General features: G+C 32.7%; 2 protein-coding genes across 3 annotated transcripts; both read left to right on the top strand.

Annotated features, from left to right (window-relative positions):
• The first annotated feature begins 474 nt into the window (after positions 1 to 474).
• On the top strand, positions 475 to 14,386 carry LOC126681220 (glycerol-3-phosphate acyltransferase ATS12, chloroplastic). 2 transcript variants are annotated; one of them, XM_050376700.2, is made up of 13 exons: positions 475 to 886; positions 1,102 to 1,199; positions 3,237 to 3,323; positions 3,426 to 3,523; positions 4,868 to 4,925; positions 5,931 to 6,032; positions 6,133 to 6,194; positions 6,291 to 6,401; positions 7,873 to 7,951; positions 10,834 to 10,953; positions 11,059 to 11,172; positions 12,649 to 12,806; positions 14,093 to 14,386. In XM_050376700.2, the coding sequence occupies exons 1-12, from the start codon at positions 592 to 594 to the stop codon at positions 12,781 to 12,783; spliced, it is 1,359 nt and encodes a 452-aa protein (XP_050232657.1). In that variant the 5' UTR covers positions 475 to 591; the 3' UTR covers positions 12,784 to 12,806; positions 14,093 to 14,386. The 2 variants fall into 2 exon arrangements, with proteins under 2 accessions (XP_050232657.1, XP_050232658.1); XM_050376701.2 differs by lacking the exon at positions 475 to 886 and having other exon boundaries at positions 1,125 to 1,199; positions 3,224 to 3,323.
• A 3,532-nt stretch (positions 14,387 to 17,918) lies between these two features.
• On the top strand, positions 17,919 to 21,856 carry LOC126683206 (uncharacterized). Its single transcript, XM_050379052.2, has 5 exons — positions 17,919 to 18,449; positions 18,839 to 18,875; positions 19,413 to 19,649; positions 19,822 to 19,869; positions 21,168 to 21,856. Exons 1-5 carry the CDS (start codon positions 18,118 to 18,120, stop codon positions 21,603 to 21,605), a joined length of 1,092 nt encoding a protein of 363 aa, XP_050235009.1. The 5' UTR covers positions 17,919 to 18,117; the 3' UTR covers positions 21,606 to 21,856.
• The last annotated feature ends 917 nt before the right edge of the window (positions 21,857 to 22,773 follow it).

The following is a 22,773-nucleotide window of genomic DNA, read 5'->3' as shown; positions in this document are numbered from 1 at the left end:
TCTCTCTGAACCAACCATTGAACTGGCTGACAATTATAATGAAATATTATTATATTGGTCATGTTTTACTCATATGTTTTTGAAACTTACATATAGTACAAAACTAAAGTTAAAAGGTGCAAATGAAAAATTTAAAGATTAATTGTAAATCAAATTACAAATTGTAGCGTGATTTGTAATTACACTATAAATTTTGAAATTTGACAAAGCGACTTTTATTTTTCGGCAAATCAGAATACCGCGGTAAAAAAATATTGACGTGGACATAATAATATATACCCATGTCGATACTTTTGTTGTTGTATGATTGTCCGGTGTTTCGATTTCCCCAAAAATGAAAGTCGATAATTGATATTGCCAAATTTCGAAATTCACATTGTAACTGTAATTAACGCTAAATTTAACAAGTTTATGGGTTAAAAGTGGGTTTTACCGAAAAAGGAAAGATAAAAGAAAGAAAGAAAGCAGCGAACAAAAACACACACACATCCACCGTTTTCTTGAAAAATACTAACTACTAACAGATAACAATAAGAATAAGAAGAAGAATTGAAAATTGTTTGATTTTGTTGTTTATGAGTATTAACAGAGATGATAGCTTACACTGTTTCTCCTGCTCTCTTCTCACCGCCATTAACTAGGGTTTCTATATTCTTCCACTCTTCTTCTTTATCGTTTCCATCACTCAAGTCCAGGTCTATTTGTCCTTGTTTCTTTTCCTCTTCTTCTTCTTCTCCGTCTCCTCTCAACGCTAATCCAATCCCTCAACTTATTAACCACGACGGCGATGATAAAGAATCTCTTCTTTCTTCTCCGCATAATGTGAACCCGAAGAAGGATAGTAATACTAATAAGCCTACTTTTCTTGATGCTACAACTGAACAAGGTTTTTGTTTTTACTCTTACATTCAATCATACATATTGCTCTGCTTATTCTTACTTCTTCATCTTGATCTTGTTTTGTGTTTTTGTTTATGTGTAGTGACAGAGATGAGTCGGTTTCTTTTTAAATTTCTCTTCGCTTATAATATAAATTGATTAGTTGTGTGTATAACGGCAACACGAGGTTAATTGGTTTGCTTATGTTGAAAATCTTTGCAGAGTTGCTGACCGGAATTAGGGAGGAAGCAGAGGCTGGAAGATTGCCTTTAAATGTTGCAGCAGGGATGGAAGTTCTTCTACAGAATTATAGAAATGCAGTAAATATTAAACCTGAAACACATACTCTTAGTGCACACATTAATGTATGTTCTAGTAGCATTCGATTTCTGAACCTGCATACTAATATGGGATAGACTACTGATTAGTATTCTCTCTGACTCTTTTTGTGACTATATAAATTTCGCTTGCTTTTTCCTCTTAGCATTTGTTTATGAAATGAAGTGTACTCCTTTTCTTGTTGTGATCAACAATTAAAAAAAATTAAGAGACTCAGAATCATGGTCTAGATATTATATTTTTTATTTGGGATTTTTGAAAAACTTTTTATGGTTTCTATAGTTTTATTTTATGTCCATTTAAATAAGCCAGCAGCTATTCCAGTATTTTAGAGCTTTAGGATCCAGGTGTTCTTTTGTATTTTTCAGAATTTCTTTTTGGGAAAGTAAACTAGACGTCTTTAGAAGCTTTCGTTTTCACTTTAAAGTCGTATTTGTGCCTTTGTTTGCTTAGGATAGTTAATTCTTATTTTTCGCTTAGAAGTTTATTAGGTCTAGTGCCTGTGTTCAATGCCACAAGAGTTCAGGTTTACCTTTGCTATATGGAAAATGTAACTGTAGTGGTTAACGCTGAGATTAGCTAATAGTAAATACTGCAATCTCCATACTTTAGATTGTGATGCAATTTTACTCTAGCTTCTTGACATGAGATGCCTAAGGTCTTATAAGTATCAGCTAGATTATTTATGGCTTTCAGCGTTTCAAATCTTCTCATTCACTATTAAAGACAGGGAACCATGTATCAAGTGCCCATATCTTTTTTGACGCTCCTGATATCTTCATATTATCTGAACAAATGAGAAGAAGTGTCCAATTATTCTTATCTCTCTTTCACAAGAGAGTCACGCACGACATGTCTTAGTCCTGAACATATGATAGTTTGAGTAATAGCATTATAGCATTAAAACCTATGTCAAAATAAGTAATTAAAGAAATGGATGACTTATCTTTCACTCAGCTTTATGAGTCATCATCTTGCCAACTAAAGTTAGTTTCATTTAGTTTTCTGTGCATTACTCTTATTAATTTTATTAACATATGCTGGGTCTTTGGCAATCTCATTCTTTTCTCTCCTTTATTGCTCTGGTAGAATCCAGAAGCAGAAGTTTTTGTACTCATGAAATGTATATTTAGTGATGCCCATTAATGGAAATCAAATTTTCATTAGTAACATGTTCCTTTCCCCCATAAATCTCTCATTTTCTTTGGGATAAATATTTGGGAAGACATGCCTCATCTTCTAATTTTTTTTTTTCTAGCCTTCATAAAAAGTGTTGCTGCCTGTAATGTTCTGATTCCATATTTGCGTCCTTTTGATGCTTTTTTTCCACTTGTTTACATTTTGTTTCTTTGAAATTTTCTTCTCCTAGTGACTTCAGTGTTTCTATTTTTTAGACTTTTGAAGGAAAGAACTTTGGTTAATTTTGATTTTCTTTTATTCAAATTGGTTGATTCTCATCATTCTTGTGCTCTGAGTTTTGGCTGTCAATCCTTATCATTCCATGGACCAAATATATTAAGCAATAAATAGCCAATTTTCCCAAAGCAAGGGATGCTATTTGATTTGTTATTCTGCAAAGACTCGGTGGTAATGTACTAATGGCTTTATTCATTCAAAATGATATTCTCTTCTTTCTTCTTCTTTATTCTTTTTCAAACTTTATATATATTGGAAACTTTCATATGCTTTAAAGGACTCTTGTCGGAATAACTCCTCATCTTCTCCTATTGTAAATTTTAATGCATTGTTGTCAGGGTAAAAGTTTCTCAAACTGTCATTTCCTATACAATTAGTCAACTATTTTTTGGCCTTACAGTATTCATCACAAAACTTTTCCTTATATTTCCTGCACAGCAGGTCCCTAATTGCTTCAAGTTTTTTTGTAGAAGTTGTCCATGAAAGATAAGATTATTTAGGATTTTGGCATATCTTTTAATGTTAGTTATTGCATTTTACATTTTTCCTGGAATTCTCTTATTGTTCATGTAGTTCATGGTATTCACAGGGTTGCTTTTCAGGTTTTTCAAAGTGGAATTTCAAATGCAGAAGAGATTATAGTGTCAAATATGGCTGTTGCATTGGATCGAATGTTAATGGATGTTGAGGTATTTGGATTGCATATACTTCATCAAGATGCTTCAGTATCAGATGGTACTATTATTTTTTCGTATGAACAACTTATGTGAATTGGTGCAGCGCTTTTTCAGGATCCTTTTGTCTTTTCATCTTTTCACAAAGCATTGAGAGAACCTTTTGACTACTATAATTTTGGTCAAAATTATATCCGTCCCCTGCTTGATTTTAGGTGAGTCGAGGACTGTTATGTTTTCCCTGTTCATTTAGTTTCAATGGTATATTTGATGTGTTCAGCAAGTAGTGGTCTTAAGCTTAAGAGAGTAAGGAATGCTTAAACTTAATGTCCAAGTCTTTTTTGTCGAAATGTAGAATTTAAGGAGAGACTATTTATGCTATTACAAGTGTCTAAGCATGATGTAGGTGGCATTTTTTCTTTGTTTATTCTAGTTTTCTTTTGAGGATATCATAATCAAATCATGCTTGTCCAGATCTTGTTGCGAAATTTGTATTTACAGTTTTCACATTCTTTTTATGTCCCTTTCAAATAGTCAAGCATCAATTTTATATCTGACTTGACATAATTGCAATAACTTAAGATATTGATGAATGTTTAAGATGTCGAGTTATCTCAAGATAAATTGACGCTTCAGAGAAATAGGAATTTCATAACCATTGAACTTGTCTTCTGGTGAAGTAAATGCATTCAGTTGGTTTGGTATATTTGGTTTCCAGATTTACGTTATCCAAAAGACCTGTTATTATATATCAAGGCACTGAACTATGCTGGTACTGTGCATTCTGAAACAAACTGGCGCTGTCGTTATATGGTTTCTGAATTACGTGTGGTTCTTGCTAAGAGCAAATGAGCTTTTGTTTTCGCGCTTAATTTCATATACAAAACATCACAAAACTTTAAACTTTTGGAAAATGAAAATTCAGTACTACTTTTGGCTTTGTTTTAAGATTTGAAAATCTGAACGTAATTTTAAAAAAATTGTGTTATCTTTTACTGGTCCGGCTAAGATTTACAAAATCCATTAGCTTGGTTGATTAAGTCAATTTTAACTGGACAATGCTCTTTTTGATGGATATAAGGAGGTAATCATGGATTTGCCTTTTTGTTAGTTAACAGTTCTAATAATAAGGTTAAGCAATTTGCTGATACTTATTACTCTTGAATAAGGAAATCCCTCTCTTGTGTTTACAACTTACTAGCAGTTTTATCTAGTGATGTAACAGCAATTTGATTTGTCGCTGTGGTCATATGAAACAAGCACCCGTTAAATGTCCTTATTTAACTGTATCAAATCAAATCAACTAAAACTCAGTTTTGATTATATTCCTTACGAAACTGCATTAATTAACCTTTTTATGGCAATTAATGCACAGAATGTTACGATCGGAGTCCGCATATTTCTTTCTTGCTTATGTGTCACATAACAATCTCACATGTTTAATTTTATCGAAGTTGATTGATTTATTTTATGGCTTTCAGATGTGGTCTATCCTCTTTCTGTCATTGTTTTTCTTTAAATTTAATGATATCCTTACCTTTAAACCATATTGATTATAGGAACTCATATGTTGGCAATGTTTCCATTTTCCATGAAGTGGAAGAAAAGCTTGAGCAGGTACCCACATTTGTTTTTAGAGCCACATCCGTTTACATCACACTAAGATTATTTGAATAATCAACCAGTCTTCATTTTTATTTTCTCCTAGATACATATTAAACATGTCTTTATGTATTGATTACTTAATACTATACTAAGCATGACAGGATAAAGAATCAAGTTATCTTCATTTTTTTCGTCTTCATTTTATGTGCATATATATTCGGCGTCCTACTTCTCTTTCCCCCTCCCCCCCTTCCATTTTAGAAAGGGATCGACAACATGAGAATTCTTAATGGCATCTCTAGATGACATCCCTTTGCATCACACTAAGATTATGAATAATCTGTGTATTTGTCTAAAATTATCAGAAATTGAACAATTAATATGGTACTAGAGAAGATCTGACCCAGCTATCCGTTATTCGCTATGTTAATTTCCTTTCAAGTGACAATCTGATGTACAGTCTTGGTTGCACTTGAGGGGGAGTAGCCTTGGCCACGGTTTGTGAACCGACGGTGTTGGTTCTGAACGCTGTTTCATGTATCCTAACAACTGTGGACAAGCACAAAACCGCTGAGTGAAATAGTTTTGACAGGGCTGATTTCAAATCCAAACCGGCCCGTGACCAGGGCTAAGGGGAGTGTTAAAATATCCTACATTGCTAAAATACAAAAAACTATCCATTTACAATTATGATGAGGAGCCAACTATTTAAATGATTAGGTCTAGTCATACTGGTTGTAGTTGAACTCAAACCTATTTCATATGCATATGGACTCTTGCACTCTATCCATTTATAATTAATCATTCTCATCTAATTCAAATAATAATTTTAAGAAACCATAGCCCAATATATTTGATTCTCAAGATGTTAATTTTATGTTAATTTAGCTACTGTCTTTTAGAAGGTATCTTTATCTATGTACCCTAATTTTTACTAGCAATTGTGAAGAAATTGAATATTTATCCGCTAAATAGAAATTTTGAGTCAAATAGTTACTTTAATGTCATTAATTGCAGGGACACAATATTATATTGATGTCAAACCACCAAACTGAAGCAGATCCAGCTGTCATTGCGTTGTTGCTTGAAAAAACATACCCTCGCATTGCTGAGAACCTGGTAAATCTTAGCCCTTTCGGCTCACACTTGTTGCTTACATTATACAACTGTTTTCTTGTTTGAAATGCTTATATAACTAATGTTTTCTATTCTATTGCAGATATACATAGCAGGTGATAGAGTTGTGACAGATCCTCTATGCAAGCCATTCAGCATGGGAAGGTGCTCGCAAAGCATTTAGATCTTTTCAACGCTTGTTGCTCTATGGTGCAAATGATTAGGTCCATATTAGTAATTTTAAACTTTGCATGATTTCAGGAATCTCATCTGTGTATACTCGAAAAAGCACATGGGTGATGATCCTAAGCTTACTAAGATGAAGAGAAAAGCGAACATTCGAAGTTTAAAGGAGATGGCCATGATTTTAAGGTATTTAAATTATTACATGATTACCAGCCTATAACCATTATGTTAAGTTTACAAAAATATAAGTGAGGGTACAATGAAATAGTGGGGTTGAATGTCACGCTATTATGGAATTTAAAAGCACCTTGTTTCCCTTGGTCATCCGTTTTTGGTTTAATTTTTTCCACTATTTTGTTCATGTATATTTTGTTGTCTTACATGGTTTGTATATTTAGTATATCTATTGGACGTATATAAATGACTGGCTCGTATACTTAGTATTTCTATTGGCAGTTTATAAAAAAATGGCTCGTGTATTTAGTATTTCTATAGACATGTAAACAAATGGTTTAAAAATATAAAAGAAGATTTCATGGATGACTGGGAGTTAAAAAGGATCCCTCTAATATAATTCAGAACAGATACAGTGTTCATTGACATCATTTTCTTCCTCTATTATTTGAAAGTCAAAATCTTTCGACGGGCACTGTAGATGGGGCCTTAAATAACAAAATCGAGGGGTAAGTATGTGCTATCAAGTTCAGTCAATGTGGTAATCTTTTTTCAAGATTGAAAAGTGCTTGTACCAGTCAAATGTTTAACTATGAATACATTGTAGGCTTGGATTGTAATAATTTGTTTATGTAAATACAATTTGGGAATCAGAAGGATTGTTTGGCTGAGCTACTCCTGCTCACATTTTCTGTGTTGGACTTGGCATTATAAATGTAACTTTAGACTGAAATAGTGGAGGAAAGAAACATAATTTAAAAGAAAAATAGACGAACAAGAGAAGTATAACTACTATATCTGTGTTCAAAATATATGGATTTTGTAATGAAAGCAGTAGTACATTATCTGTAAATGCAATTATGCAATTGATGTTGCTACCATAGTCGTTAAAGGTGCGCACTCAGGCAGGCCTCGGGTGAGAGGCGCCACAGCCTCGATGCCTCACCCGGCTTAAGGTCATTGAAATTTCAAAGGCACACGCCTCTAAGCGCCTCATTCATGAGGCGAGTTTTAGAAATCTGATGATGGTAATCTTTAGTTCTCAATATAGGTTTAGAAAACTTTTAATTTACTTAAGTTCATTATTTGTGTATGTTTTTTTATTTCACATTTAGAATACATATGACACATGATTATATTATTTATTTTTGATTTCTATGAACTTTATAGTGTGAAGGTTTTTCTTTTCGGCGTCTTTCTTCCGAGGGCACACACCTCACCTCGTGCCAGGGCATTAGAACCCCTTCCCGTTTCGGAACGCCTCTTGCCTTTAGCAACTATGGTTGCTACTTGACTTTTGTTTGACACCATTTTGATATCACCAAACCATAAAATACTTTCTGAATAAAATTCTATCATGCTTGCCACTTGCAACTGTCATGCAATTTATAAATTTGGCATACACTTCATTGGTTAATGTGCTCAAATTGACTTACTGGTCTTCTATATGAGAATCATTTGAATGTATATCCCATTAATACAGGGATGGGTCACGAATTATTTGGATTGCTCCTAGTGGTGGAAGGGACCGCCCAGATTCTTTGACAGGAGAATGGTTTCCTGTAAGTACAAATCCATTTTCTTTCAATTGTTTTATCTTTTCGCATTTGCTTCTTGAAAATGAAGAGTTATGTTGCTTTTAGATGTCCTTAAACTTCAACTTGTCATTTTCGACATCATTTGTTTGGAGAAGGTTTAAATAGCTGCAGGTTCTTCATAGGCTGGTCTATTGTAATCCCGAAGTTTGATTCTTTTGTACTTGTTTTCTCATAGCTATTGGTTTGTTGTAATTCTGGAGTTTGATTGTGTTTGTGCACCATAGCTTACTTCTTATTATATGAAGCATTATCGAAAATATGTTAACTGGTCAAGTCCGTAAGTGTCATCACATCTAATTATGGGTCTACTCTGAAAATAATGATTTGTAAAATCTTTATTTTGATTAATTGTTACAGTCAGAATTCGCAACAAATTTGTTTGGTGCATGATAAATTAACACATGCACAAACTCTTTTGGGGATAGACTTTGGATTCTTACAGCTATTATAAATTTTCTCTTGCTGTGAATATTGACATATAGAACGGGACTGTCTATACTTCAATTCAGTAAACACATTATTTATCAGTGTGAAATGAATGGCCCGAACAATTAATAATCAATTCTTTTCTTTTGCTTGGAATTAGTTGAAGTCAAAACACTTAATCTTATTCTTATGTTATATCATTTTTCATATTACGATAAAAAATATATATTCCAGCTCCTTTTAATCATTTGAGATGTTTTGCCACTACATAGAGGTGTGAATAATATAGGGTTGTTCCTTTATACTTTCTAGAATTCTTACACGGACCTCGCTCTATGGACTTCTCTAAGGGTGTAAAACGCGTCAAATCAAGTCGCGTATTGAAAAGATTGAGATTGACTCGTTTATTTTCCAGTCAAGTTTTGAGTTTATATATCGAGTATTTCTCGATCTTATCAAAAGCTCACAAGGTTAACGAGTTTAATCGAGTCTCATTTTATTTAATAAATTTAAGTCAAAACTAAATTATTTAAAAATTGAATAGAGTTCAAATACTTTATTTCCTTATATATAAAAATAAATTTAAATTATCTATATTAATATTATTTTAAAAAAAATGTATAATTAAATATTTAAAGTTTGAAATTAAAATAATAATATATCAAATTAGCATATAAATATATAAACGAGTTTACTCACGAGCTTCCAAGTCGAGTATCACTAAAATTGAGATTGACTCGTCTACTAAACGAGCATTAAAAATTTGAGTTCGAGTCAGTTTTGTCGAGCCGGGTTTCGAGTAGCTCGCGAGCAAGATTGACTCGGTTACACCCCTAGATTTCACCCATACAACCAACATTTCTTGTTTGAACATTTTTTGTTGATCTTTTGGCGAATGTAAAAAATGAAGACCAAAGAACCAATTGTTTTATCTTTCCCTTAATAAATCTTTGTGCTTGCTGTATTGGAATTTTGTTTTGTCAGACTTTTACCTTATTTGCTACTCCCCTAAGGAACCGTGATCCGGCTCGCACATTCCAGATCATGGCTCACTGGAGTTCTAGATTGTGCTGGTACACAATTTGGATCCTCACAAGTGCGATTTACAGACTTGGCTCTTTTCAGTTTTTGCTGTATTTACTTGTGCTCTTCTATAAATGTGTTGGAGTAATAGAGAGAGTAGATGATAAAACCCTAACTGCTGAATTGAAGTAGAAGAAAGGAAAATAAGTGAGAGAAAAGTGGAAGTGTGAAATGCAAGTCAAAACAATAGAGAAGATTAGCTGAAGGTGGAGACAATAATTATAAGGTCCCTAATTACTCTGTTATTGTTGTTTTATTTTTGGAAGTTGCAATAGAACTGTAATTGAAAACAACCAAGGATATAATTTTCTTAATTCATGATAATTACAATAATATTTTTACTGATAGTAATGATAATAACTTATTTTTAAAGAATAATTATTATGAAATTTTAATCAACAGGGTCCGAGTATTATGTCTGGTTTATGAAAGTATTGTTGTATTTGTATATGAATCAAATTACTCATTTTGAATACAGTTTTTTTATTAATTTGATTTTCTACAAAGTTGACGACAATAACTAAAATTCTTAAAACAATACTCTATGTAGATGTAGAACTTAAGTATTAATATAACAGGTGACCAGAGCAAGTGCGCTTCACAAACTGCGTATTCGAATTGACATACCAACTAAGCCTACCTCCCATGTACCCGATTTTCGTATTGTGATGTACCATGTTCCTGTACCTATGCCATGATCTGAGGAAAACTACGTTCCAGCCTTCCAGGTAACCAGGATTGTAAGAATACAAACCACACTTGAAAAATGGACAGAGTCTTCTGATTAGTTATAAGTATGGAGTTCAATTCATAGTTTAGCTTATAAGAAATATAGTTTTAAATGACTGCAGAAGGAGACTAATTGTAGCATTTTTGTGGCGAAAAATTGTGTCATGCATATTCTTTTCCTTGCTAGTGCTGCTACATTCAGCATTCCAGTTGAAGAGTATGCTCAAAAGGCATATATGAAGTACCAAATTGTCCATATTTGTTTTCTTCTGTTTTCCTCATAATATTGGGGCAAGGCACTACTATATCCTGGGCGGGTAGATGAATTAACTTCACCGCTTCTTTTGAATTAGTCTTTTCTTTCTTGATCTGAATTTAAATATCATCAATTTTGCTTAAAGATGTTAGTAATGCACTATTTGAACATGCTTGATGCATGCTTCTGAGGAATCACTTTCCTGCTTATTGGATAGTGATTATAGATCTTACTTCCTATCTTCGTAGAAAGATCTCAAATTATCAGAATACAATGAAATTTGATGTATTGACGTGAATAAAATTTTTTATGATGCCTTTTTTACTCACCGATGCTGATGTAAGAGTGGCAGGCGTACTTTGATGCTTCAACAGTGGACAACATGAGAAGGCTTACTGAACATTCTGGTGTTCCGGGACATATATATCCATTAGCATTGTTATGCCATGACATTATGCCTCCTCCAGCTGAGGTGTATATCCCTCTTGTGCTGATTCTCTTGTCAGTGTTTTTGGTTTGCTTCCTAGCTTTTTAATTTTTTCCCCAGCATTACACATTAATTCCTTGGGATGTTCAGGTGCAAAAGGAAATTGGAGAAAGAAGAGTGATCTCCTATCATGGAACTGGATTCTCAATCGCGCCGAAAATGAGTTTCTCTGAAATTGCTGCTGCTTGTGAAAATCATGAGGAGGTTGGTTATAGTTAATCCGCCTGTTATGCTTTTCTTTATATACACATTTTCACATGTTATCCCTCTATCTCATTCCTTGAAAGTTATGAATCTTAGTTTTCATTTAAATATGGTAACTACCGTGAAAGAAGTATTACAGGTAAGAAACTAAATATCTATACTGTGTCATGCTTTCTTTTATCATATGGATTAGTTTTCCTTCCATTGACAAACTAACTGATATTTAGTGGCAATATTCCCCATGTGCAGTTATCTAGAAATCAAAATTTTGTAGTATTGCCTACCTGGTAGCTAGTTTATTTTTTAATGTGCTCTTACCCTAGTGAAGATGATAGAATAAGTAAATGCCTTTAGCTGTTATCAAGAAAGGCTTTCCTTAGGTGCTCATATATGTGGAAACGTGGTTTTTGAGCGAGTTATTTACTTACTGTAAGAATGAACTTTGCCGCCATGAAGAGTAGATAATTTTGTATGTTTGCTTCACAATTATTAGAACGTTTCTCTCCTACTAAATGCAAAGATTGATGAGAGTTCTATAATTCATACTTGTAAGCAATTTGATTTGAATTTGAAAAATATTTTGACAGAAAGATAAAACAACAATGCGATAACTGCATTTCTTTTTTATACCTTTTTACACTTGAGCATCAAGACTGCATAATTCATATCCTTTACCAATAAGCTTCTTTATCTCCTGTAAGAGGCAATGCTTATGAAAAAATGAGATAACAATTTAAGGCACGAGTGATTTTACTCGCACAATAGTTTTTAGTATAGAGGATTCCTATAAGGAGGAGATCTCAGGACTTGAGAGAATCTAGAATTTAGCTATCTCAATCTGATAATTAAGCCAAATCAAATAACTCATTACCGCCATTTGTTCTCATTGGGTTTGCTGAACTTTGTTGTTAGGACTATAGGTAGCAGAACATTCAGTTCTTCATATGTTCTGCTGAGTGTTGACGGTCATAAAACAGGCCTGAATTGACTGATCTTACTGCTCAGCACGTTTGATTAAATAGATTAAATATTCCCTTCCTCAAAAAATACAGAATTCTAAACATTCCATCAGTTCTTTGACATACTAACAGTAATTGATCATATACACTAATATATATCAATGGAAGTCTTGATTTGCTAAATAAGTGGGAATCGCTCTCAGCCATTCCTCGCAAGTATCATTGGTTGGTAAGGTAATCATCCTTAGAGATACTCCGCATCCATTTATCTTGCACTAACCAAAATAATTCAGACCAGCAAACTATTCCTTTCTTGCAAAAGTTAGTACAAGTTGTTTAAAATAAGACATATGATTCATTTGCTCTATTTTAAACCAATCTTCTGTGTACCTGTACAATATTTGAACTAATATGATAATTTCAATTGTAAGCCTATTTATTATTATTATTTAAAGAAATAGAAGCACTTCTGTGTTGTAGTACCGATGTTTTTAAATGGGTTGCTTTTGTGGAACAGGCTGCGGAGGCGTATGCACAGTTTTTATACGGTTCTGTGGCTGAGCAATACAATGTGCTTAAATCTGCAATACATGGCAAACGAGGACTGGCTGCATCAACTTCTAGAGTCTTACTGTCACAACCATGGAATTAGTTAACCTCTATATGCTTAATTAGGTAATCTCTTCTTCCTTAAAACATATAAAGTTGGGATGAGGATCTAATGCCATTGATGGTCCTGAAAGAATCCCTTTAGCCTCAGCAGAACTATGCAAGTCATGACAGGCGTCACAGCTAATGGTAATTGATCTGGTAGAGTTACACAAAGGTTTCTAACTGGGAGAAAGGTGCATTATAAAGCATCATTAGGATCCTTCTAGATAGGGTACAAATCATGCGCTCCCTTATGCTTAGGGGTGAGATTTATTTTTTTCTTCTGAAACTTGGGTGAGAAATTTTCAATTAAAACCAAATAACTGAATTGACTTGATTCAGTTTGATTAATAGTTGGTTCAGTTGTATGGTTACAATTTTACGCTCAGTTATTCGTCTGGGTTTAGAAATCCAAAGACAAAACACCTGAATTCATCAGCCACATGAGAGATTTTGCCAAGTTGTTGTGTTGCAAGTTCTATTAAAATCATTTTGACATGTCAAAAATTATCCTACTTCCACTAGGTTCTTTGCTTTGTTTCTCCTCCTAATGGGGTTTGCTAAAAATTCAGCTCTTTAGAAATTTGTCTGGAATTTTAATAATTGAATAAAAGGACCGCAAGAGTCTTTTGATGCAGATTTATATTTGTAGCTGTGCATCTAAACTTTATTTATCCTATTATGTGTTTGGAAGGTGTGTGTCTGACATTGCACAAGAGACTGGCACATGAATGTGTTTGGAAGGTGCAAAGATTCAATTAATTATTGTTCTGTTAATCACATGTTTGGAAAGGACAGTGTTTTTACTATGGGTATGCATTCAGTTCGAACCAAACCAAAGTTTAGATATTTTTAAAATCAAATTAAATCGAATTTACAAATGATTTAAATATCTTAATCTATTCTAATCATATTGAACCGGCTGGTTCGGGTTATCGGTTCGGTGTGAATTAAATGAACTGGTTTTTTTATTGTTTTGAATGGAACCAAAGAAATTTCATTATAATGTCAAAGTAACCAAATCGAATTTGTTAGATCGGTTTTTGCACCTCTACTCTCTAGAATCTTCTATTTAAGCTCGACAAAAGTGAGTTATTTTGCTTTTTTTTTTTGGTTCTTAAGGATTCTACTGGATATAACACTTGCACAACTGTTAGATGTTTTCATTTTGATATCATATTTTAACGGACTCTTTTATATGTTAAAAGTGAAGCTTACATATATTGGAGTAGTATGTTAAGTCTTGCAACTCAAAAACAAACATATAGAATTCAACCTGTTTTTTGTCTGCGTACGTTTTTTTTTTGAAGCCAAAAGATGAAGCGCTATGCAGTAGCTTGATAGCTGAATTGATGACCATAGAGGAGCTCTTGAAGGAGTTAGGCATGTACAGATAATTCCTAGTAAGTCGAAAGTTTCTACGATAATGTGTATATTCATTCAAAGTTTTTATATTTGTATGGGATCACATCTTTTGAGCCAATTGCTTAATAGGTATTCTTTTAGTCTTACAATTTCTTATGAGATTAAGAGGATATGCAGGAACATTGGTTTTTCTTCCGATTTAGGTTCTGGTTGTTTTAGAAAAGAGATTTTGTTCTTTCGTGTTGTCTTGGTAGTAGGATCATGCACACCAATTTTTTTGTTCTTTCTCATGTCTCACCTCAGCCACAAAATTAAATGAAATCAACGATTTTGTTTTTTTGGGGTTATTTATACCTAAATTAAATACATAAACTTTAGGAGTTTATCATATATATATATATATATATATATAACAATTATTGTAATGTGCAATATCATTTGAGAAAATCTTTTCAGAAAGGTAAAATGTAGTATCAAAACTGAAGTTGCAATGAAATTTGCGCAAAACTATCACATGTTTGCGCCGTGCTAATGACCTGATGCTTGATACTCAGCAATCGGCATGTTCCCACATTTGGCACACTAGCTTGTTTGAATGGGATTTGAATTTTAATATAAGTTAATGAGATAAAATGATCTCCTCCGACTTCAATGAGTTAAGGAAGGTGGTTGAATCAGTTTTCAATCAATATTTTCATGCTAATCAATCAAATTCACATTTAAATTCACTTCTTTGTTATGGACAAGCTCACACCCCGTCAATTGGTGTGTGCCTCTTGCTTTTTTAAACGCATGCTTGTCTGTTATGAAGCAGCACATATGCCGATTTGGGTAGGATATTAATTCCGGGATGATTTTCTAAGGCTTCAGAATATTAGAACATCATGGTAGGATGGAATGCAGATTATTTAATTAAATCAAAATTAATTTCAGTCGCTTGATTGATTACTTGGATTGAAGAAAATTATTATTTCGATCAATATTTTACAAAGTATTTGGGACGATATGAGGATCCTGAGTCAATCCTGAATCCATATATCAATGTTATGATGGGTAGGATCACAATATGCTCGCCCATTGTTATTCAAAATTAATCATTTTCTCTTGAAAAGGTCTAAAATCCTAACGAATCAGTTAATCATCAATTAATATGGTTTTTCCGACCCCTATACCGGCAGCCAAACAAACTCTCACTTTTTATGGTCCCAGTAATCCTTAAATCTGCATATCTATCAATTTTTTAACGTTCACAAATGCCTCAAATAGGTCGTAAATACTGTATTTTCAAACTCATCCAATTATGGGTGAAAACACGCATCATTTACTTTTTATGTATACTGAAAAACAAATGTTAGAGGTCAGGGTCTCATTGACAACATGAGATAACAAAATCTTGACAAATAGAGGGATTTGATATGAACGATCATCACAGTTTGAGCATTCATTCATTCTCCTAATAGGACCTCTATGATCCAACTTATGATTCAATATGACCGTCAACGTTCCAGAAGTCCCAAATGAGGCCCAAGTTAAGTATAAAATGCAGGATAATACATAAATTTATACATCAGAATAAAATAGTTCGATAAATCTTTCAAGACCTCTGAGATAAATTACAATTAAACAATGGACACATCAAAGACATAAATTTCAAAAGGGAAAAACACTTCCTGCTACCTTTACAGCCACAAAAGGTAAAAAAATGAGAAGATAAAAAAGAGAGCAAACTAGAAAAATATTAGGGCACATGAAAAAAAATGTAATCTCAATAAGTCGAAAATATGAAAGGGCGGTGCAGGTCAACATGTTTGATGTCGCGTAACCTTAGGCTATGATAACTGCATCTCTCGTCTATAGTGACTTGAAATCACGTAGTTAGTCTATCGAGTAACATGAAAAAAATGAAATCGCCATCTTATTAGCACTAGGTATCTTTTCTAATATAATGCGTATTGAATTCCATTATGAATCATCCAACACCGTTTACCAGATCTAAGATTTTGGATATGGAATCCATTCATCACACGAGTATTTTCAATATTATTTTTATCAAATTATGTAGTCACCCTTCTAAACATGCATATGATATGAAAAATATAATTAAATTAAGGCCTAATACCTTAAAAAATTCTGATCTTATAACTTTTTTTCGATCCTACTCTAATTTCGCAAATTTGTCAGTTTGTCCCTGGCATGTAGAAAATGTAGCCCATAATCCAAATTTAAATCATTTAAATTGAGTTAAAGATAATGAGCAGAGGCAAACAAAAGAGAATTATTAAGCATGATTAGAATTAGCATGAGGTGATTGAGAATTTGGGGAAGTTATAGAATGATTATGTCCCACTAAAACAAAAAGAAAGTTAAGGTAATTTCCAACAAAAAAAAACAAAAAGTCCAAAAGGTTGAAATTCTTGGTTTAAAAAGAATAGACGATTATAAAGAAATGTATACTTTTATAAGATTTATTTTATTGATCGTTCTATGTCATATTTATAACAAATCAATAAATTTTTGTGATAGATAATTTTTTTATATGACTAATATATCATCGATTTATTATATACTCCCTTCGTTCCAATAGAGTTGTCCACTTTACCTTTATCACATAGTTTAAGAAAAGCAATTATTGTTTATGGATTTTATAAATTTTTTCTTACTTTTCTTGTCATACCCCTATTTAATATAGGGCCCACTTACAATGTACTCATCAATGGATTTTAAATAGGCGTAATATAAAAAAATTGAGTGTAATAGTTTGTTACTTTTTGAAAGTGGACAAGAGTTTTGGGACAAAAAAATTTCTTAAAGTGGACAACTCTATTGGGACGGAGGGAGTAAATAACATGGTATAACGGTGTAGCAAAAATAAAATAAAATGGTATAACGTGAAATAATTTTTGTTCCGCACGAGAGTAAGGCAAAAAAGTGCCAAAATAGGCGTAGAGTAAATGTAAAAGAGTTATGTTGATGCCTTTTGGAGTGTATGTTGACTCTTTCTCTACTGACAAGCTATGAAGTCATGCACTGCACTCCACATCAACTACCACACGTTACAATTTACATACTCTCTCTCTTATTCAAAACACCACACACACTCTTAACCCTTTTATATTTTTAATATAATTTCCTTCAAATTTCACGAGTTAATTTTCAAAATATTTAGTTTTTCTTAAAATAATATTTAGATTTAGTTTTTGTTTGAACAATAGAAACTATCTTCAGATTGTAAGTTATATTTAAACTATCTATATAATTAAAAATTAAATAATTTCATAGAAGAAATTTTCTAAAAAAATATCAAAATACAGGAGTTTTAAAATAATTTAGCCTAAATTTTACTTAATCTAACGGTAAAGGTGAGTGTAAAAAATTAATTGGAGATTAAATAAATTGAAATTTAAAAACTACTATAATGATATAAAAGTGATATACGAGAAATGGCGAGTGTAAGAAAATTTCTAAGATGACTTTGTATGATGTTAAATATCCCACAAAGTCTTATGTAAAATATTAAAACTACACAATAATTACATAAATTTCTCTTAATATAGTAAAGATAATCTAGTCATGGCAAGTTAAAATGCTTTTAATTTCTATTTTAACATTAAAAAATTTAAAAATTGATTCGAATTTGATAAAAATTTATGAAGCTTGACACAAGAATTAAAAAATTAAGTTGAACGCAATTCAATTATTCATAAAATTATAAAAATATTAAATTAATTAAGCTCATGAAATGAATTTAAAATATTTAGTTGAAAATGAATTCTACATACACAGGCACACCACCTTGTCTGTTTCCTTCTGAACTTACACTTTCCCTTTCTTAGTTTCTTCTCTCTAAAAAGTTACTTTTCAACACTCACTTAAGCTTACACTAACCCATCAGTTCACCATGAAAGTTCTTTGTTAAGCTTATCCAAAACATAAACCCAAAATGTATTAATTAACTAAGTATTGGAAGTGAATGGGGTGCATGTTTTCTCAGTTAGCTGCAAAGTTTGCATTTTTTCCTCCTTCCCCACCCACTTATCAGATCAACCACAAGCAAAATGGCAAGCTCACTGTGCACTCTTCATCTGCCTCCTCCACTTCCATGCCACTTCCTCTTCCTAATGATAACTCATTTGATGTTCTTTTAATCGACACTCAAAAAGGGAACAAGATTGTTGCTTTCTACTTGAAAAATCCTTATGCCAGGCTCACTCTTTTGTACTCTCATGGAAATGCTGCTGACCTTGGCCACCTTTATGATCTCTTTGTTCAGCTCAAGATCAACCTCAGAGTTAATATTATGGGGTTGGTTTCTCTCTCTCTCTTTTTTTATTTTATCATTTTTTTTAAGCTTTTTGGGTTTAGATCTGTGATTGCTGATTAGGGTTTCATTAAGCATTAGTTGCTGAGTTTAAATTTGTTTTTTTATTCTTTTAAAATGTTACCACTCTTTTTCTTGCTCTTCCTTCTTATCATTTACTACTCTCATAAAAAGTAAATTGCATTTATTTGGATAGCATTGGTAAAATTGCTCCTTTTTGGGCTCTCTTCTTGTCTTCTCATATATAAACTTCATTCATTTTATAAATCAGATCTTGAAAACACATTCTTAAATTTCTCTTCACAATTATTGATTTTACTCCAAAGTCTGAAACTTGTTTTATTTTCATAAGTGGGTTGTTTTGTGATTGCAGATATGATTATTCCGGTTATGGAGCCTCTACCGGTAAGGTAAGCCTATCATTTCTCACATTTTACTGTAACACTCTAGAAAGATTGAGCCGTCCATGTGATGCAAATGTTCTGCAACTAGGAAAGTTATTTGGATAGAAAAACCAAGTTGTAATTTACTCTCATCCTGCCAACTTCTCGGATTTTTGGGGAGGTTTGCAATTGATCTGTTAGCATATGAAATCAAAACTTCATCTTTCTTTTATGAATGTTCAATCTTGGTCTTTCATATATCTAAACTTTGACATCCGGGGCTCACTAGGAACTCTTTTAATTGCCTACGAATATCTGTGACGTTTCAGAATATGGTCTTTGGTTCGTGTTGGACATTTTTCGTATTAACTATGTTACAGTTTAGCATAATGTCTGAAATGGGATATCCGAAGGAGACATTCATTTACGGAATCATGGGGCTAGCTACATTACACATTCAAGCAATTTTACTAATTGCAGATTTTTTTTTTAATTTTTTAATTCTTTGGTTTAGGTCACTGAAGTGATTAACTATGTTTTGTGGTTGTGATTTGTGATGTGCAGCCCAGTGAATCTAATACTTACTCAGATATCGAGGCTGTTTATCAATGTCTTCAGACAGAGTACGGAGTTAGTCAGGAAGACTTGATATTATATGGTCAGTCGGTCGGTAGTGGTCCAACATTGCACTTGGCAGCTAAGTTGCCAAGGCTGAGAGGCGTAGTTTTGCATAGTGCTATTCTCTCCGGTCTTCGTGTGCTCTGCCATGTAAAGTTTGCGTGTTGCTTTGACATATATAAGGTGAGCGAGTCATCTTGGTTGATGTAGCTCGTGAAACATGTGTTTCCCATGAGCATATCAGTGTACTATATAAAATCTCATTGCTCGACGCTATAAATGACTAAATGAGCATCATGCATGTGTTAATACTATCTCTGCCATTGGTTTACAACTTTCTCTCTTAAAATTGCAGAACATAAACAAAATTAAGGCGGTAAAATGCCCTGTGCTTGTGATACATGTAAGTTTCTCCTTTCACTCTTTTTGGTGTATCTACATGGAATGTTTTCCTTGATATGCTAATTTCTGGTTATGCAATAAATTATTGACCGTGTTAGATAAAAAAATTTACACCCTTGATTATTTTTCAAGGACTCGCATTAGTTTATATTTTTCTCTGCAAGAATTGCTTTATGTGTTTCTATTAGAATGTCATAATTTCTTGGAAGTTGCAGTTATGCCATTCAACTGCTTGTGAATAGTCTTTAAGATTTATGGCTTAGTCATCATGTGGATCTTTTTTCTTGCTGAGACTGTAACTTTCCAATAAGTTATGTTATGGAAGTCTTAAAGTATTTGTTTTGTTCAAGGGATTTGAAGATGTTGGTCATTTGAAATGAAAATAATTCCTAACTAAAAAAAATTGCTAATTGGATATCGGGGAAAATTTTGTATGTATATTAACGGGACAACATGCATTTACAAATATCTTAAACAAAATGTACAAAGTTAGCTGAAAAGAGTTGTTGGATTTCTTGAAGGTTCATTCTAATTCATACCTATCTTAAGCATTTCTCATTCTTTCAAAAGTATAAATCAACATTTTAAAAGAGTGACCGATACCAAGCTGTTTTTTTTCTTTTCTCGCTAGGAGTCTCTGTTTGATATTGCTGTTTGGGGAGTAAAAAAGTATTTTTGGAATTACTTTAAATTAGTTGATTTTTGTAACTTGCTTTTAAGGAAACATACTTTTTGGAAAAGCATCTATTTACCTGCTTTTTTCAAAGAGCAGCTTTGAAAATTTGAAAAGTTAAATAATTAAAAGGATCTAAAGTATTGTTCAAAGAATCTAAAGTATTGTTGCATCTTTGCACGCATGCTCATATTCGTTGCATGTCCATGTCCAACTCTTCCTAACTCTCTTTTGTATTATTATGCATGAATGACGACCTTTTCGAATTTTCAAAATGATAATTACTTTCTTTTTCTGGTGTCCTGTATCTAATATAGACGGTATACAAATGACATGGTTGATATATTTTGGTGGTCATTTAGATCTCTATGACAACAAAAGTTTCTTAAATATTTATGATTTAACATCTAGATGGCTTTTTCTTTCCAATGTGCAAAATTGGAATGCTGTACCTAAACAATATAACTATTTTGGATTCAAATCATCTTTCTGAGCTATTTCAAGTGAACAAATATGGCATACGTGCTCGTTGTAATTGACTGTGATACTTCAATGAATTTGTTCTGTTTGACTTTGATCATAACTTATACGTAGGAAATGTTGAAAAGGTTCATGTTCTCTTCCAGGGTACGGAGGATGATGTCGTGAATTGGTTACATGGCAGTGGACTATGGGAATTGGCTAGAGAACCATATGAGCCACTGTGGATCAAAGGAGGCGGGCATTGTAACTTGGAATTATACCCTGATTATATCAGTCATCTTAGCAAATTTATTCAAGAAATGGAGAGTATAACCACAAAAACCCGGCTAAAAAAAATACGGCAAAATCTAAGACTAAGACCAAGGTCCCGAACTCCTACTTCTAAGAAGTGTTGTAGGTTTAAGGTATGGCGACCAAGATGCCCTAAATGTTTCATACCAAAGTGCATAAAGTGTTTTAGTCGACCCAAATGCTCGGAATGCTGTAAGCCAAAGTGTATTAAATGTTGTTGGAGAGGCGGGTGCCGAAGTTGGAGGTGCTGTGTGGGGATGCATAGTGGGAAACAGGAAAGCTGCTGCTGATGATGATAACAAGGTTTGTATAGATTTTGCAGAATTTAAAGTACTAACACCTGCTAAGTAGTGGTCATTTTTTAACATAATTGGATATCTTTTCAAACTAGTGATTCTATGATGAGCTCGTTTAGATATTGGCCTTTGGTGGATTAATATCATAAATTGAGATACCCAAAATTGGAGTTTTTGTTTTTCACTAATCCTAAGGCAAGTGATGAAATCTTAATATTTGTTGCAAAACTATTAAATTACCATTCTTTTCTTGTTTGTAAAGTAATCGAATTCTTTGACTAAAAATAAGCCAAATTAGCATAAGATTTTGGGATTTTGACTTAAATAACATAAACACACGAAACATTATAAAAAAGCCACATCTTTTTGAAGGTATGATCACCGAAGAATATCAATTTTTGAATGTTTCTATTTATGGTCCCACCAATTTGAAAACGTCAATTTTGGCATAGTTTCGATTAATATATTTCAATTATAGGTAATTATTCAATTTTTTTTTCAAAACATGGTCTACTTTTTTCAAATTTTCTATTTATTTATGATTAATTTTTCAATTTTATCAATTGCAGCCAATTTTGATAAGTATTTTTTGATTGAAAAAAGTTAGGTAATTTTAAGTAATTAAACCTTTTATTCTTGCTACCTTTCAACTTTTATTTTCTTTTTGAAAGTGCTATATCTACTAGCTGGAATCAAATTATTTTTCTACAATAAAATAAAAACATAGTGCAATTGTCAAAAGTTAATTGTTGAAAAGATTAGTTGAGTTTATTTCTTTTTAAAAAAAACTCTCCAAAATAGTATTCTTAACTTGATTATCCCATGCAACGTTCAACACAAGCAAAAGGTGTGCCGAAGTGTTTCTTGAATATCCCATGGACCAACATGATGCGTGGTTTGCTTGAAAGATAATTTTGTATAAATTTGTCTCATAGCGATTATCAGACATTAATCCCTATTAAAGACAATGCGCAAAGGTGGAGCATGTGATGTTATTCCAAATATCCTCATTAGTTGCACCTTTTTAATTCATTTCCTCATATTTGAACCCTTTCCTTGCATCATATTTGAAGATTTTGAATGTCACCAGACAACAATGTTATCAAACCCGATCCGATGAGAATAGAAGCTCAAGAGTGAGAGGCTCAATCAGAAGGCCGAT

The sequence above is a fragment of the Mercurialis annua genome, linkage group LG5, assembly GCF_937616625.2.
Source record: "Mercurialis annua linkage group LG5, ddMerAnnu1.2, whole genome shotgun sequence".
In the NCBI taxonomy this organism is placed as follows: domain Eukaryota; kingdom Viridiplantae; phylum Streptophyta; class Magnoliopsida; order Malpighiales; family Euphorbiaceae; genus Mercurialis; species Mercurialis annua.
Note: the sequence above shows the minus strand (reverse complement) of the source record. Positions and strands in the feature narration are given on the sequence as shown.

Excerpts from the sequence above, each read along its gene's own strand:
- LOC126681220 (XM_050376700.2), top strand. The coding sequence starts at position 592 with ATGATAGCTTACACTGTTTCTCCTGCTCTCTTCTCACCGCCATTAACT. Across the intron at positions 3,524-4,867 it reads CGTCCCCTGCTTGATTTTAG|GAACTCATATGTTGGCAATG; the intron begins GTGAGTCGAGGA and ends TATTGATTATAG. Across the intron at positions 7,952-10,833 it reads TGACAGGAGAATGGTTTCCT|GCGTACTTTGATGCTTCAAC; the intron begins GTAAGTACAAAT and ends TAAGAGTGGCAG.
- LOC126683206 (XM_050379052.2), top strand. The coding sequence starts at position 18,118 with ATGGGGTGCATGTTTTCTCAGTTAGCTGCAAAGTTTGCATTTTTTCCT. Across the intron at positions 18,450-18,838 it reads CTCAGAGTTAATATTATGGG|ATATGATTATTCCGGTTATG; the intron begins GTTGGTTTCTCT and ends TTGTGATTGCAG. Across the intron at positions 18,876-19,412 it reads ATGGAGCCTCTACCGGTAAG|CCCAGTGAATCTAATACTTA; the intron begins GTAAGCCTATCA and ends TGTGATGTGCAG.